This window comes from Thunnus albacares, chromosome 7, assembly GCF_914725855.1.
Source record: "Thunnus albacares chromosome 7, fThuAlb1.1, whole genome shotgun sequence".
Taxonomy (NCBI): Eukaryota; Metazoa; Chordata; class Actinopteri; order Scombriformes; family Scombridae; genus Thunnus; species Thunnus albacares.
Window position 1 is genome coordinate 23031371 of NC_058112.1, and position 15811 is coordinate 23047181.

Genomic DNA, 15811 nt, shown 5'->3' on the forward strand with positions numbered 1-15811 from the left:
CTTCCATGCTGAGCAGCCATAGGGCGCTGTAGTCACATGAGTAAGAAGGGCTGGACTATGTATCCTTGATGCTCAACCTGTTTGTGAACCTTCAAGTGGCTAAAGTTTGTCAGCCATCTCTGAGCTCCCTCTGTCTGAGTCACAGGTAAGGACTCTCTTATGTCGGTGCTGCTACTTTCAATTAAATCTGCGTTTAGTCATAAATCCTGTAATTATTCACCATCTGAGAAATATTTCCTTATTTTTCCATTTAATTGTGATCATCCAGAGTTGGAGATAAAAAGAGTTATTCTCATTTTTTAATTGTAATTGTAATTGTATTTACTGTGTGTTAAGATTTTTAAAGCCACATTCAGCATGTAAAAGAAATATCTTCACATTCTTGGTTTCAGTCTTTTCTCACTAGAACAAAATTTTCTTCTGTTCTCAACCAATGTGACTGAATTACATCCATAACTATTCATCCAAAGGTTGAGATTATTTTCTTTTCATTAGTGGCACTGCTATTAATAGATGCATTTGTAGTTACAATGACTCACAGTTAACGCACTTAGTTGTTCTGACATGAAATAAATCAGATATTTGTAGAGTAATAACCCGAGGTTATTATAACTAAGTACATTTATTCAAAGACTGTTCTTAAGTACAAATTTGAGGTTTTACTTTACTGGAGAATTTCAATTTGATGCTATTTTATAGTATTTTGCCACATTTTTGGGGGAAAGTAATACTTTTTATTCTGCTACTTTTATCTTACAGTTGCAGATTGTAGTTTCACATGCAAATTATATGAATTTATAACGAGTAAATCAATCTCCAGCACCACCTGGACCTGGACAGGCTGCATCAAAAATGGGTTCAGAACATTTATTTTTGACTCCACAGTACATTTACCTGCTAAATACCAACTGCTGAGTAAATGTTTTGAATGTTTACTTGTAACAAAGTATTTTTCCAGAGTGACATTGCAACTATAGCTCAAGTATGTTATTTCACCGCTGCCGCAGTGACCAAAGATATTCATGTCACTACTCCCACTCATTGTAAACCGTGTGAACTGGTGCCATCTCGTGCTCTGCTATGCTGTTTAATGATCAGAAATATTTGTCAGTCTAAAAATAGGCTAATAGGGATCCATTTTGCAGGGCTCATCTATAAACAAAATGTCTGACACAGAAGACGTCATGGAGGAGGAAGCTCAGTACGTTGCCATTTCTATACTTTTGCTTTTTAATATTTTGATTATTTCATGTTGATTTTGTTTGTAAGATTTATTTTGTTTGTTCTTATTTCTTGCACCAATACTGCTGTTCCTGTGAAGAGAGACAGGTGAGAAAACTAACCTTTTATGTGCAATATCTTCTTTCTCACATGTCAGTTCATTTATATTTCCTAATATTCTCTGTTTCTTGTCACAGATGAGTCAAAGCCCAAACCAAAGTAAGTTTCTTACCTCTTTTTTTTGTTAAGGTGTTAAAACACCATTTAGGGCAGATTATACAATAACAAACTGCTCATTTCCACAGGTTTATGACAAATATTGCGGCTCCAAAGATCCCTGATGGCGAAAAAGTGGATTTTGATGTAAGTGGAACTTATTAATAGATCCTGATCAACATCAACAGACATAATTTTTAATAATATGTGATGCTGATTAGTTTTTCTGATGGCAGGACATCAGCAGGAAGCGTCAGGAGAAGGATCTCGCTGAGCTTCAGTCGCTGATCGAGGCTCATTTCATCCAGAGGAAGAAAGAGGAAGAGGAGCTCATCGCCCTCGTCAACAGAATTGTGAGTGTGTCCATCAAAGGGGAAACTGTGTGCCTCTGTTGGTTAAAAAAAATGATTGTGTGTGTTTGTGGGCTTTTAGGAGAAGCGTCGTACTGAGAGAGCAGAGCAGCAAAGGGAGCGGGCTGAGAGAGAGAAGGAGAGGCAGGCTAGACTTGCGGTATGGTCTCAGTGCACATCAATTTATATCCTCAAAACTACAACATATTATTACCAAACAACACCAAGACAATGGTTCCTCCTTTAACTGATGCACCTGTGCTGACATACAGGAGGAAAAGGAACGTAAGGAGTTGGAGGAGCAGCGTAAGAAGCTTGATGAGGACGCTAAGAAGAAGAAGGCTCTCTCGAACATGACCCAGCAGTACAGCGCTGGGCAGAAGGTCATTCAACTCCTTGTTTCCTCTGGTGTTTACAAGTGAAACATAATGTGCAGGGCTGGAAAAAGTACATTAGAAATCAAAAAAGTAGATGTGCTGTTGCTTAAGTATTTTTTTTATTTTTGCTGAGAACTACACACGTAGACGTACAAAAGCAGTTTTTTCTATTAACTTACTTTCTTACACAGGGTCACCAAAAAAGCCAGTCTGACTGTCACCATTTAATTATGAATGCCAATTAACCCCAGTGAAAGATGCCTCTAAAGTGGTGACTAGCTTTAATTTGCCTTAAAAAAAAACAAAAGAGGGTCGAACTTAAATGTAAAATCCTTCCTGATTTTCCCGTAGCAGCATTACTATCAGCTACTTTGACATTCTTGTCTTTCCAACAAATATTTTGAGCACAAAACCTACAAAAGTATAAGTAAAGATGTAAGAATGTACTTGAAAAGAAAGGCTAAACAAGGCAAGTGTACTTTTTACGTTAACTTTAAGTCACTGTTTACTTTGCAGATTAAATTATCCAACAAAATATAATAAAAGTTCCCTCAACATTAAAAATCTGTTAACATAGACTGTAAATGCATCAGTAAATATAACAGCTATATACATAGTCATAGTAAGAATAATAAATCAGATTTAAGTATTAATCAAAACATCAATGTATTATTCAAGAGCAATGCTGCCAAATATACAACTAAAAAACATACATATTTAGTAATAGAACAGTCATTTGAGTATTTTCACTTTTGATACTTTAGGTACATCTTAATAATGATAATAGCAAAGTTTTCAATGCATGAATTTTACTTGTAATGTAGCTGTTTTACATTGTTGTAAGTGAAGGATCTGAATACTTCTTCCACCACTTACAGTAACAAAAGTTTTCTTTTATTCATATATCAATCACTTGTAGGAGAAAAATGTATAACAAAAAAAACAATATCTACTTTATTTATTGTTTCCTTCACCTTGATGTATGTATCTTTTTGGCTTGACCGGCCACGGACAGACATCCGCAGAGTGAAACAGATGAAAGAACGAGGGGAGTTAACAGATCATTAGAATAGTTATAATTAAATTTAAAACAAGTTCTCTTTCAAATCAAACATCCCGAGATATAAGTGGAAAGTCTTGTTCTTGCAATTGCGTATATAACCTTTTTTTTTTTGACTCAAACGTAGCTTAACCATGTCATATGATATGCTACTGAAGTACATTTTAACAACAAATATTACTGGGACCACTACAGAAAATTGCAGATGAACATTTAATATCCAGGAATTCACATTATAGACACTATCACTTACTAGCCTTGTAACAAATTGGCCACAATTTTGCACACTGATCATTCACAGTCCTGCCATAAACTAGGTTTTGACTTGGTCTTTTTTAATTTCTAACACAGACTGAGAGCAGAAAAGGAGCCAAGAAACAAACTGAGAGGGAGAAGAAGAAGAAGATCCTGGCTGAACGCAGGAAGATTCTCAACATCGATCATATGAATGACGAGAAACTCAAGTAAGACTGAGCTGTTTTCATGTTTTCCTAAAATAAATTAAATAAATGTACATTCTTTGCATTAGATTCAAACATGCTGATTGTTTGTATTTAGGGAGAAGGCCAATGAGCTGTGGCAGTGGCTGATGGGGCTGGAGGCTGAGAAGTTTGATCTCGGTGAAAAACTCAAAAGACAAAAGTACGATGTAAGTCTTCCAACTGCAAGTTCTGCAATAATAGGAAGGGAATCTCCCTCAATCATGATGGAAGTCAGACAAACAGAGAACCTGGAAGAAACCTGGAGACAACCATCACTGAAATTGTTGCTCATGTATTTTAGTTTTTGAAGTTCTTCCAGTTATTTAAAGTATTATTTTAAAAAATTATGTCAGCATGTAGCAGTCTGTCATGTTTCTGCGCTTTAGTGGAGACTGTTATAAAGGTACAGTTTCTGCTGTAATAAGAGCTCCTCGACATTTACAGTAGTTTGTCTCAGGTAAAATGTGTCATATTATGTAAGGTAAGTTCTTGGCCCAAAGGAAAGTGATAAGTTTAATATGTTAAGTTTACAGAAAGTTTTCCACTTCCAAGGATTCTTTTATTATCTCTTCTGGACGTCTCAGGTATCTGTGGCTTTTTAAAATGTTTAGCAAGATGTACGTTTCCTTTCAGATTAACCAGCTTCTTGCCCGAGTCCAGGATCACCAAAAGTAAGTACAAGGACCCCTACGGTGGGTGGTTGTAGTTTTGATTACTATTAAGAATAGATGCTGGTCTCGTCTCTCTGATTCTTCAAAATCTTCTCCAAATCTTCACTAAAACTACAAAGATGAATTCTGAATGAATCCTAACATAAAAAATACTCAAATTGCAGATGAACAAATCATTCTCCACCCATCATTATCACAGCATGCAAACGTTCCTGTTTGTAATTTATGTTGCATTGAGTCGACTCTGCGTGGTAATATTATGCATTTTAAAGAAAGAACTGGCTGAAACAAAACTAACTGCAACACAAGTTGTGATATAGTTTGAAATTATGAGATAAGCATTAAAAAAAAATGTCCTTGAGTTGTATAATTATCCATCTGTGAGCATAAACAAGATTCTTGCAAGTCTACAAAAAAAGAGAAACTTTCCTTTTTGTTTGTAACGTCATTAGCAAGACAAGTCCTGCACCTAAAATTTAACTTGAGCCAAACTTATTTTGTGTCATAACTGGGGCAAAAAGTCAGAGAATAAGAGATAAAGGATACTGTGTAGCATCATAATAGAGATTTTGGCAGTTAAAACATCAAACAAAGCAACCTGTTCATTGATCTGTTGATTGATTTGCTCAATGCTGCATTCACATGACCTCCACTTGTCCTGAACCACCTGACTGCGGTGTTGGGCATTAACCTTTTCCTGCACCCTTTCAGCGCCAAAGGTCGTGGCAAGGGCAAGATGGGAGGCCGACTGAGGTAAAGAAGCTCTATCGGACAGGGACGTGGCAGACCAGGACACCAGTGATTGGCAGATGTGTGTGTATTCATTGCTCTGTTGTATTGGGTTACATGTGAATTATCCATATATCAAGTCAATAAATAAGCCATTGCTTCCGACTCCGCTGTCTCTCTGCAAACTATACACACGGTTTCTGTAATTCTCTCCAACATATGCAGCAGAACATTTCAACAGCCAGAATAATACAATAACAGCTCAATGAAGGTATTGACATGTCTAAAAATGTTCTTGTTGAATAATGACATATAAACACACAGGGACACATGTGGGTCTGATGGGGTACTGCTCAATGTCTACATAAAAGTAGTACTGCTATTTACATGAAACAGAAGACAGTGTAAAAATTGTATTTAAACCTATTCATATTGACAACCAACATAAAACATCTACATTAAGTGCATTTCTTTGGAAAAAATTAGCAGTACACACATTATGTTGTCAACATCTAATAAAAGAATTGAGCATTATGACAGCGTGATGAAGACAGCGCCTACACAAGTTTGTCATTTCTAGCTTTAATTCAAACCCTAAGTTAAGAGCAGACATTCCTCAGCAAGGCTCCACACAGTGGTGATGCATAACATTATCTCTATATTTATTGTTTTAATTACATAAAAATAGAATAATCTAGGACATGAGCATGAGTTGATGCTGATGATGGGGGGCTGACAGATTGATATGTGCTGCCCTTCATTGAATCCAAGTCCTTACTGTACATTAAAACTATGTCTGGATATACACATATCGACACCAGTGCATTTTTCAAGTTGTTCGTCTCTGCAGTCCGAGTTTCTGGGAGACACAGCAGGGTTTCGCGGCGTTTCAGTGGTCCATGAGGAGGAAGGGTCCGTGTAAGAGGCCGTCCTCACCACAGGTGTGTTTCTCTGATTTCTGCTATCACCTGGCTGGCTTTCTGCAACGCCTGTACACGGGAATTATATGAAAAAAGGAGGAAAGCGTGTAAAGTCAATAACGCTGTTATTTTAGGATACCAATGGGGGTACGCAACTAGTAGACATACACTTAAAGTACAGTATTTGACAGTTATCTTAAAGCTTAAAAGTCTCTCCACTTATATGCTTATAAATCTGATAATATGGAAATCAATGAGAGACAACGTTATCTGAATTTACCAAATACAGTCTTGTACAGTATGTATAAATATAGTATAAACCTGCAATAACTGATTTGTTGCCACCTGGGGGCAGTAGAAACAAGCTGTGAACACAACACTGACATTTTTATCACCTTTTAATTTATGGCAAAACTTGTTAGCGGTACAGAGGCCTATTTATGCATCCAACAGATACAGAGCAACACTTACATTTACTTAGAGTCGTGATTTTAGTCATCTGAGTAATTTAAATTGAACAGTCACTCTATTTTTAGCTCTGTATTTGGCCTCTACAAACTCCTGAGAAAAACTATCTGTCTCTTTAGCTGATAAATGTTCCACTGCGTTCACCAGCAAATCAGTAACGTTATTTGTGTGCTGTTTTGGTGGTGAGCAGGTATTGTGCAGTAGGTTTTTAGTAGGTTTTTCTCTGAAAACACCTGCCTGGTACAGCTGAACACAATGCTGATGAAAGTGGAACATAAAACCAAAACAATGACCTGAAAGAAGCTGCAAAGCTCCGACTACTTAGATGTTAATTCTGTGGGTTCATCATTAAGAGCCCTTTTATGTAGTACACCCGTATTACGTATTACATCCACTGTTTACATAAAATATTGATTATAACTGCTTAAAAAAAAAAAGGTCAATGTTCACTTTTTATGAGCTGTGACTGACACTGGATCTTGTTTTGGGAATCCACAGTAACACTTGATGAATCTGTTTACCTTGAGCATGTCTGCAGCCTCGTTGCGTCTCTGAGCCATGTCCTCGGACTCTGTCAGAAGGTCATTGAGCAGGGCCGTCTTGTATAACTGACCCACCAGCTCACTCTGCAGGCAGTCCTTCACGTGGTTCACCAAGAAGTGCATCACTGCTTTTGGTACACTGAGGCCAAACAACAACACGGAGGAATGAAGAAAGGACACGACAGTAAAGCACAAAGAGAAGGACTAATCATGCAAATATCTATATATCTATATCTAATCATTGAGAGTAGAATAAAGCGCAGGTTTGTGTACCTGTCCTGAATGTTCTTCCGTACAATCAGAAAGTATGACTTGATGAGTCTCTCGATGACCTCGCAGTCTCTCTGTTCCCGAGCAGACAACTTCCTGGACACTGGAACAGGCTGCCAATGAAAAGGCGTCATATCTGATTGTTAATGAACTAAATGAGATGTACTCAGGAAAATTAATTCATAAACAGTAAAAACAAGAAGGAAACGGTCAGCGCAAAGGTTCACAGTTCAATGTCTCATGCTCGTTTCATATGACATGGGCCAATACTGCTGTAGAACAATATTAAAGGTTTCTGTAGAGGTTTAAAGGTTGTTTTTTTTTAAATACATAAAACAGTATACGCCAAGCAAGTGAGACTTTCTAAACTCCAACACAAAAAGTGCATGTGCTATTAAAAAAAAATCTGACTGCCCTCATGAGTTTACAAAGGCAGAGTGCTCACCACATCTAGCAGGTTGACAGCGTGGCCCTTCTGTGGGCTCGCAGGGAGGGTGGTCTGGAGCATGGCCCTGTCACCAAGTGCACCATCCTCTCCCTTCTTCAGCATGCCCCTCCAGTTCCCCGTCCCACCGTCTGTCTGCTCGCTGACAGCGCCGCCCTGAGAGCCACCGGCTGCTGCCTACAGCCGAGAGATACAGAGAGACAGATGCGGGGTGAGGATCTGGAAATGCATCATGTACATAGGAAGTCAGGAAAAGTGGTTAAATCAACAAGGTTAATACAATATTTTAAAAACAGCACACAGAGATAACACTTGCAAATAATAGCATGCTGCGGGCCTTCTTTGACTTCACTACTGTACTAAGAAGTTCATCCAGACTATTGTTAATTCTTCTTCTAAAACTGAACAAGACTTGGTGGAAAATACCGACAGACATTGTGCATAAATAGATTTCTCAACTGGTAGATATTTTGCTAAACCATTTCTACCAGGGTGGCCACCCCTTTGGTTGTGTTGGGTCATTGTGGGTAATTTTACTTCTTCATGTCTATACTGGATTTACAGAATTTTAACAGAATCCTGAATACGACTGGAATTAACATTTTATTTAAAGGATTAGCCAAAAACAGACAATCCTTCCCTGTTATTTTTATAGATGTTTTTCATCATGATATATATCACTTTGTTACAAAATTACATGTGCCATGATAGAAGATTTTGTCCATATTTTCCACCCTCACCGACGCTAATTATGTTTTTCTTGTTCTCTTCACTTTAAATAAACCAATACATGCCACCTGAGTCACGTGTTCTTGTGTTTCTTCTGATAAAGAAACTACCATGCAGAATAACACAGTTAGATGTACGACACAGAGTGAAGGTCAAAGGTCAGATCAGTTAGGTTTATATAGTGTGAAAACTGCCCGACTGCATTTGTAGAACACTGAGGGCACAACCAACTGCTGCAACAGGGAGGGGTTTGGCCAGATTTTAGAGGAGTATAGTAAGGACTTGGGGTGGACAGGCAGTGAGTGAACGGGACACACCTTAGCGACCTCGCCCTCGGGGGCAGGAGGCTCAGTGAGGGAGAGAGACTGCCCATCTGGGCCTCTAAGAGACTACGGAAAGACAACATCAGGAAGAAAAAAGTGGACAGAGAACTGACAGGCAGGCAGAGGAGAGCATGAGCTTCACATAATGTGGACTCTGTTAGATTTGATATGGAAGAAGTTTGAAGTTGGTTAATTCTTCAGCGAAAACAGAGTAAACCTGTTAACAAGATGTTATCAGAAAACAGAAATATATCATAAAGAGTGACTGTACCTTGTCTCTTGGGACAGCAGAGGGCAGGTCTCTCATTCGGTTGCGTCTCTGCTCCTATGAAAATTTAAGTTTGACACCTCGGTCACACATTCAACACACCAGAGTTTCATATTCTTTTTAAACTTTTGCATTCACACCTTAAAGTTGTACAGTTAAAGATAGTTTTCTGATATTCCATCTTTCATGCTCCCCAACTTTAATATGAATGTGAATGTGCTGCAGCTTTTATGCAAAAGAATTGTAACGCTATCTGTGTGAGTAGCTGCTCATCTCTTACTTCTATGTTATTGTTCATGAGGCCACAGGCATCGGCGAAGTCGGGGTGTTTGGTGTTGATATAGGCCAGCTCAATGGCAACTAGGTTGTGAACCTGAAAAGAAATAAATAATGATTAAATAATCAAATGAGGACGCCAATAAAAGTCTCTTTGAAATGCTGAGTGGTATTTAGGGTCCCGACCATTTCATTGGTGACTGGGAGTCTCTTTCTGAGGAGGGAGGTGACCACTTCCACTATGGCATCATGGAGCTTTGGAAACCTCAGCAACTCCTGCAGAGATAAACAATAATCATGATTAGCAACTGTTTGCATCTTGAATACAGTGATGTCCTGCGCGTGAAAAGAGCCGACACCAATTGCGTGTATTTACAGGGCACCTCTATGTTTTAGTTTTTAATGGTATGTGTGAAGTGTCTGAGTGTATTTATCACCTGTGTGCTGTAGTTGCTGCAGTGCTGGATAATCCTCTGCATCTCCTCGTGAACCAGCTCCACGCAGCGCAAACTGGGCTCCTCCAGACGCTTGACTTGCCTCTTCACCAGCAACTCAAATGAAACCTCAGGCACGAATAAAGCAGGCCTCGGGCCCTGTCGAAACCAACAGCACGATAACTCTTCAGAAAAGTCTAATTTAAGACAACAATTACAAGTTAAAGAAGTAGCAGAAACCCACCGTTGCATTTCTGATTGCTGTGAGCACATCAATGGTTGTCAGACCACCCAGAGGATCTACTGACTCCAATGTGCGACCAAACGTCTCATGAAATATGTAACAGATTCTTGCTCCACCACATCTAAGAAAAAGCAGAGGAAGATACATTAAACATACCAGCAGGAATTGTTTTCAGTGAGATACCAGCACCCCTCAGTGGTGTCTGAAGGTACATGCAGTTACAAGAGTTGTGTAACTCACAGTTCAGCTGTCTCAATGTACTTGGCCGTGCCCTCTATGGTGTTGCAGTACTCTGCGGCAAACTTGGTGATGAGCTGCAGCAGCGTGGCACTTTTGTCATCGACGGGTTCACCGTAACTGTTAAGTAAAGACTGGTACTGGGCTGCCAGCACATTAATCCTAGTTTTGAGCTCAGGAAGACAGTCTCTGATGTGGTGCATGAGTAACCTATGACAAGATAGAAGAAAACAGCTTACGCTTTGATTGGAAAATAAAGTGAGGGATTATCTACAGACTGTAGCGGTGTAGAAGATTCAGACATAATGTGTCAATAAACTAATCCATAAATAAGCAAATTCCATTGATACATAAACTCAAACTCCTACCTATTCAATGTCCTGGCAAGATATTTGGTTCCATTTCTGTTTGCGAGGGAGGGGTACTTCTTTTGTAAGAAGGCGTATTCATCACGAATAGAATCTGCCACCGACTTCTTCTGATTGATATCCAACTGACTCCTGAGAAAATAAATAGATACAAAAATACAATTACAGGGTGGTTTGTCAGTCTTACCATTGCTACCACCCACCAAGTGGCTGTATTACTTACTGACCAGATATAAGAGGATAACATGGCAAATGAATGCAGTGTTACCTGTTGACTACTCCAATAATCCCCAGTTTCACAGGGATGACCCTGCCCATCAATATATCCATGGCATCTGTACCAGCATCCATCAGATCCAGCTTAGTCACCACCGCTAGCGTCCTCCTGCCTGAATACACAGACGTACACACCTGGCTATAATATACCAATGATGCAGGATATTCGAAGAGTGCATGATTTAATAAACAAAAATAAGGGCGTGTGCTGATTACACATCAAAAGTAAAAAAAGATAAGAAAAGAAGACAAACAAGGAGGGCATCTACCATCAGGGTCAACCTCACGGGCCACTTTCAGGGCCTCGGATGTTGCCATGTCTGTGTTGGCGGCAGTAACAGCCAGGATGATGGAGTTGGGGTTGGAGATGTACTTCACAATCAGTTCTTTGATCTGAATCTCTATGTCGTTGGGCTGGTCTCCAACAGGTACCTGTTTCAACAAAGACACAATAGATTCAAACAATGACATTACATGTTCGGATATGCGGAAGCAAAAGGTAAACATATCTTACCTTTGTAATGCCAGGAAGGTCCACCAGTGTAAGGTTCACAACGTGTGGTGAGAAGATTTTTAGGTGAATGGGTTCATCACTAATACCCTAGACAAAAAAACAAAACAAATCAATTGCTCTGTTATTTTTAGGGCCTGATACTGTTTGAGAGGTCGATTCAAAATCTCAAGTTGATGTTGACATTTAAAGATCATCTACTTTCTCCAGGGATATCTTTTTTTTTTTTTTTTTTGGCAGCTTCTCACGTTCCCTCTTTAAGGCCTTAATTAGCATACCTTGTTATTGCCAGACATTCTTTCCGTTTCTGCTTCAATTTCTTGCCTGATCTCCTCGAATTCTGTGTAGATCTGAAAACAATTAAGCCATGAAAAGTTAAGACTCCAACATGTTAGCAACATAAATTTCAATATCTATATTCTGATATAAGTTGGAGTTTCTGATAATCAAACAACAACACGAGGTGAAAAAACAGAAAAATGGGAAATGACCAGAGGATAATTTGTAAAAAGACATTTTCTGAGAAGTCCTGTACACTGCCATGGGGCTATCAAGACATCATAATTGTTTCTTTGTTCAAAGAACTTTGTGGAGCTCAAAAGACAAAGTTCAACCTTGGAGGACTTCAGCTATATGAATATTTATAGCTATTGAAAGAGTGCTTGATCTCATTACATATTATTGATGTTTTTGTACATATCACAAAAACACATGATCATCTCCTGTAACAAATCCAGAAATGTCAGTGAATCATACAGAATACAGAACAAGGCTATCCAATCCAGTTTATTAAATATTCAGATGTTTCTATATACAGCAGCGGCGGGGAAACTCTACTCCGAAGTATTACTTTGTGGGAAACAAGGCTGAGGACAAGAGCCTGAAAACTCTACCTTGTTTTTGGTGTGCAGGAATTTGCCCCACTCCTCTCCGTCGATGCCTGCAGAAATACAAAGTTGAGGACAGATGTTTCAGTTAACGATGTGACAGATGTGGCCTTGAGATCAGGGTTATCATCACTGTCGCTGTGTTAAATGTCTCAAGGGAAGATTTCTCTCTTGGCAAAGATGGGACGGAAAAACTCATCAGATCCACAGCTGAAGAGTATTTAACCAAAAAAAAAAAAAAAAAAGGACAATGGAAAAACTGTTGTTTTCACACAACAGTGATGGAAGCGGAAGATAATCTAAAGCAAAATAAAGCAAGGTGCATTTGGGGAAGCAGAGATCTAAAAAGTGTAACAGTCTTTCAAAAACAAATGATTTAAGCTGCAATAATTGAAATTGCAACAAAACAAGGAAACAACATTACAAGGGTGGAGTCTGTTAGTCATCTTAGAGGAAGCTGGTATTTGAGGACATTATCGGTGTATTGTGAGGAAGTTGGAATCGGTGTGGACGTTCAAATAACTACTGACTTTTAAAATGTACAACTAAGTACAAACTGAACAACAGCATTGTGCTAATTTTATTTGACTAACTTCAACTGACAGAGACCAGCCTAAATGGAGGCGAGGGCATGAGCTGAATAAAGTGAAGGCACATGGTTTGGCAGCTTTTGAGAAGCTACACAAATACAAGGCAGGATGGGGCAGAATGGGCAAAAGAGAAGGGGAGGTTATGTAATATACAAACACATTAAGGCAAATAACAAGTAAAAGGAGACCTCTGTAAAGGCGTCCATTTTTCTTGGGTTCTGTGGTTAAAGAGAAATGACAGGAGACAAAAGAGTTAGCCTGGCTATCTGCAGCTCCTGTATGAAACTCTACAGAAACGCAGAGTTACTCTGAGGTCTTTCCCAGAAGGCTGCACTAAATAAACACAGGATCTTGGCACATTTAAGTCGACTGTTCTTTTCACCCAGAACTGAAGATATCAGTGTTGGTTCTGAGTTAAAATTCAGTACATTTCTCTGCAGAATGACAGAACTCAGATTTACATGATTCTTTCTAGCTGCCTGTGTGAATCCTGCAATAACTGCAACATCCCCATGCATCTGTTATACAAGTGTACAAACGTCAATCTGCTAAATGCTGCATTTCCTGATATGGTTTCAAGCTGACAGCAAAATGCATATACATGACTAAAAACAGTTTCTTGGAGAGGTTATCATGTCAGTACTTCATAACAACCATAAAGGCACAACAGATAGAGAAGCAGCAGCAGCAGGTAAAGTGATGTTACCATTCTCTTCACTGGTTTTCCTGCGGTCTTCTGGGTCGATGTGCACTAGCTGTAGGATGAGGGGCCGGCGTGTGACGATGCCAGTGCCACGTGGTAGGATGTCCCTGCCAACCAGGCTCTCTAAAACCGAACTCTTCCCACTGCTCTGTAGACAATAACAACAACACAAAATAAAACCAGAGGTGTAGACTTAAATATGCATGACTCCCCAACCAGCAAAAACATACAAAACACATTCTACTGAGGTCGACTGCATCTAACTACTTTTCTGTGTGTTACTTCAAAGAAATGTGTAGTAGAATAACCTCTAATGAGATCTGGTGAACCAAAATATCTCACTTGGCTTGCAGATTCCTCTCTAATGGACTGATTTCCTCAGAAGGGCATAAGGGCTGGGAATGTTATAAGTTACTTCCTCTGTAGAAGTAGTCCTACTGCTGTCTTGTTGACTGATGTAGGTGGACCTAACTATAGACATGACAGGGATAACTTATTATTAATACTTCACATCAGGTCTCAGTGACAGCTGTCCTAACTGAAGGTCTTTGCAGATTTGGGTTTTTGTGGGGCCGTGGCAAGGGCAAACATAACAAACCAGGCATTTAAACCATCCTTTGGCCTGCCTTGTCTCACTGTAACACCCTCAGATGCCTGCCAAAGGTCTGAGACAGCCACATCCTATTATCAGCCCAGTGAAAGTAAACGTGCTAGACAAAACCTGGTACTCTAAACCAATTAGGTTCTTGTATGTACACAAGGTGGTTAGGTAGACAGGGTGAAACTGTATTAGAGAAGAGAGGCATTGATTGAACTTTGTGGTCACTTGTTGTTTGTGGTGCTGTTATACACTGAGAGGTGTTTGTAAAAAATGTATCCATCCCATTCATGTCAACGAAAGAACACTAAATTTACATATAATATATTAACACTGCTCTAAAACAGTTTCGACAAAAAAACTGTACATTATAAAACTGAAGGAAGGATACTACAGGGCTGCTGTATAAGACTTTATAAGCTTTATTTGCTAAGGGTAACTAATAAACTGGCAACTGAGTATAGGTTGTTTTTTATGATTATGTGTGAATGGAGAGTATTTTTAAAGCACAGCAAACCATGTTTTCCATGAAGGCAGATGCTACTGTCTGTATATACTGTTACATATGTATATAAATTGTGTAAATTCTTAAAATATCAATGAACACTTAATTCTAACATCCATTGATAATCATGCACCTTACTACCTTTAACAGTGTATTCTAAACGAATAGTATATTATACTTATGGTTATATCTCTAGTCTATCTAGCTATACAATCTATCTATCTATCTATGCTAGTAGCGTAAGAGGCATGAGGAGAGCAACGTGTTTATGTTTAGTGATCTATATCTAAATAAGTTTAAGAAAAGCAGAATTATATTTTGTTTTTAGCATAATGATCTGTGGGTTAGTTGATGTTTGCTTGTTTCTTAACTGTCAGCTACGACAATGCTACACGAGTTTGTAAGTGAAATCAGATGTAGCTAAGTTCATGCTAACTTTTAAGTTTTACGTTGAATTGGTTAACTCAGATGTGGATAAACAGCCGAAACTTATGTTAAATCAGTCTATTCAGATACCACTCTTCGACCTGTACATGAAACTGAAAGAAAAACTGCGGTGAAGACAACAGAAGTAGGCAAAACAATAAGTTGGCGCAGGCTAACCAACTTGCTAGCCTTTAAGCAAAGTGACGTTTCTCACCTGAGTCCCCACAACAACTATCTGCGGCAGCTGAATTATATCTGCGCCGACCGTGTTAAATACATCTTGCAGTTTGTTTATGACAGGTATGAGGGCCTCCATTAGCTCCGATACTGATCCCGACCTGTCAAATTGACGTCTTTACCCTGCTTTACCCTGCCGCACAAAGTCATTCAATGTCCCTCAGCTAAAGCAACTGGCGTCGCTTTAGATCTGCTAACTGCGCACACAGTTGCTCAAAGTTGCATTATGGGAGTTTGAGTTTAAGAAACACGCGCTCAACAGTGCTGCTGACAGGATTTGTCTTTTGCTAAACTACATTTCCTATGGGTGACATCGTGTTTGTGTTCACCCAATAAAAAAAAAGAAATGTATTTTTCCCCTACGCAACAGTAACTAAGGTGGAAATCAAAATATTTATGTGAAACCAACGAATGAATGCATCGACGTTTGATGAAACTGGTATGAAAT

General features: G+C 39.0%; 2 protein-coding genes across 5 annotated transcripts; one reads left to right on the plus strand and one right to left on the minus strand.

The window, feature by feature from the left end:
• The first annotated feature begins 41 nt into the window (after positions 1–41).
• On the plus strand, positions 42–5271 carry tnnt2d (troponin T2d, cardiac). The gene is made up of 12 exons (XM_044356330.1): positions 42–145; positions 1146–1201; positions 1322–1329; positions 1419–1440; positions 1527–1584; positions 1674–1790; positions 1870–1947; positions 2060–2170; positions 3576–3688; positions 3783–3873; positions 4340–4377; positions 5089–5271. The coding sequence occupies exons 2-12, from the start codon at positions 1164–1166 to the stop codon at positions 5132–5134; spliced, it is 720 nt and encodes a 239-aa protein (XP_044212265.1). The 5' UTR covers positions 42–145; positions 1146–1163; the 3' UTR covers positions 5135–5271.
• dnm1l (dynamin 1-like) lies at positions 5177–15576 on the minus strand. Of its 4 annotated transcripts, XM_044356325.1 has the most exons (20): positions 15341–15576; positions 13601–13745; positions 13083–13112; positions 12311–12357; positions 11696–11767; positions 11421–11507; positions 11176–11338; positions 10899–11019; positions 10631–10762; positions 10266–10472; positions 10026–10146; positions 9785–9940; positions 9534–9623; positions 9352–9444; positions 9075–9128; positions 8798–8869; positions 7752–7928; positions 7310–7419; positions 7016–7175; positions 5177–6095 (listed from the first exon to the last, which is right to left on the minus strand). In XM_044356325.1, exons 1-20 carry the CDS (start codon positions 15440–15442, stop codon positions 6039–6041), a joined length of 2196 nt encoding a protein of 731 aa, XP_044212260.1. In that variant the 5' UTR covers positions 15443–15576; the 3' UTR covers positions 5177–6038. The 4 variants fall into 4 exon arrangements, with proteins under 4 accessions (XP_044212260.1, XP_044212261.1, XP_044212262.1 ...); XM_044356326.1 differs by lacking the exon at positions 13083–13112; XM_044356327.1 differs by lacking the exon at positions 8798–8869.
• Between the last annotated feature and the right edge of the window lie 235 nt (positions 15577–15811).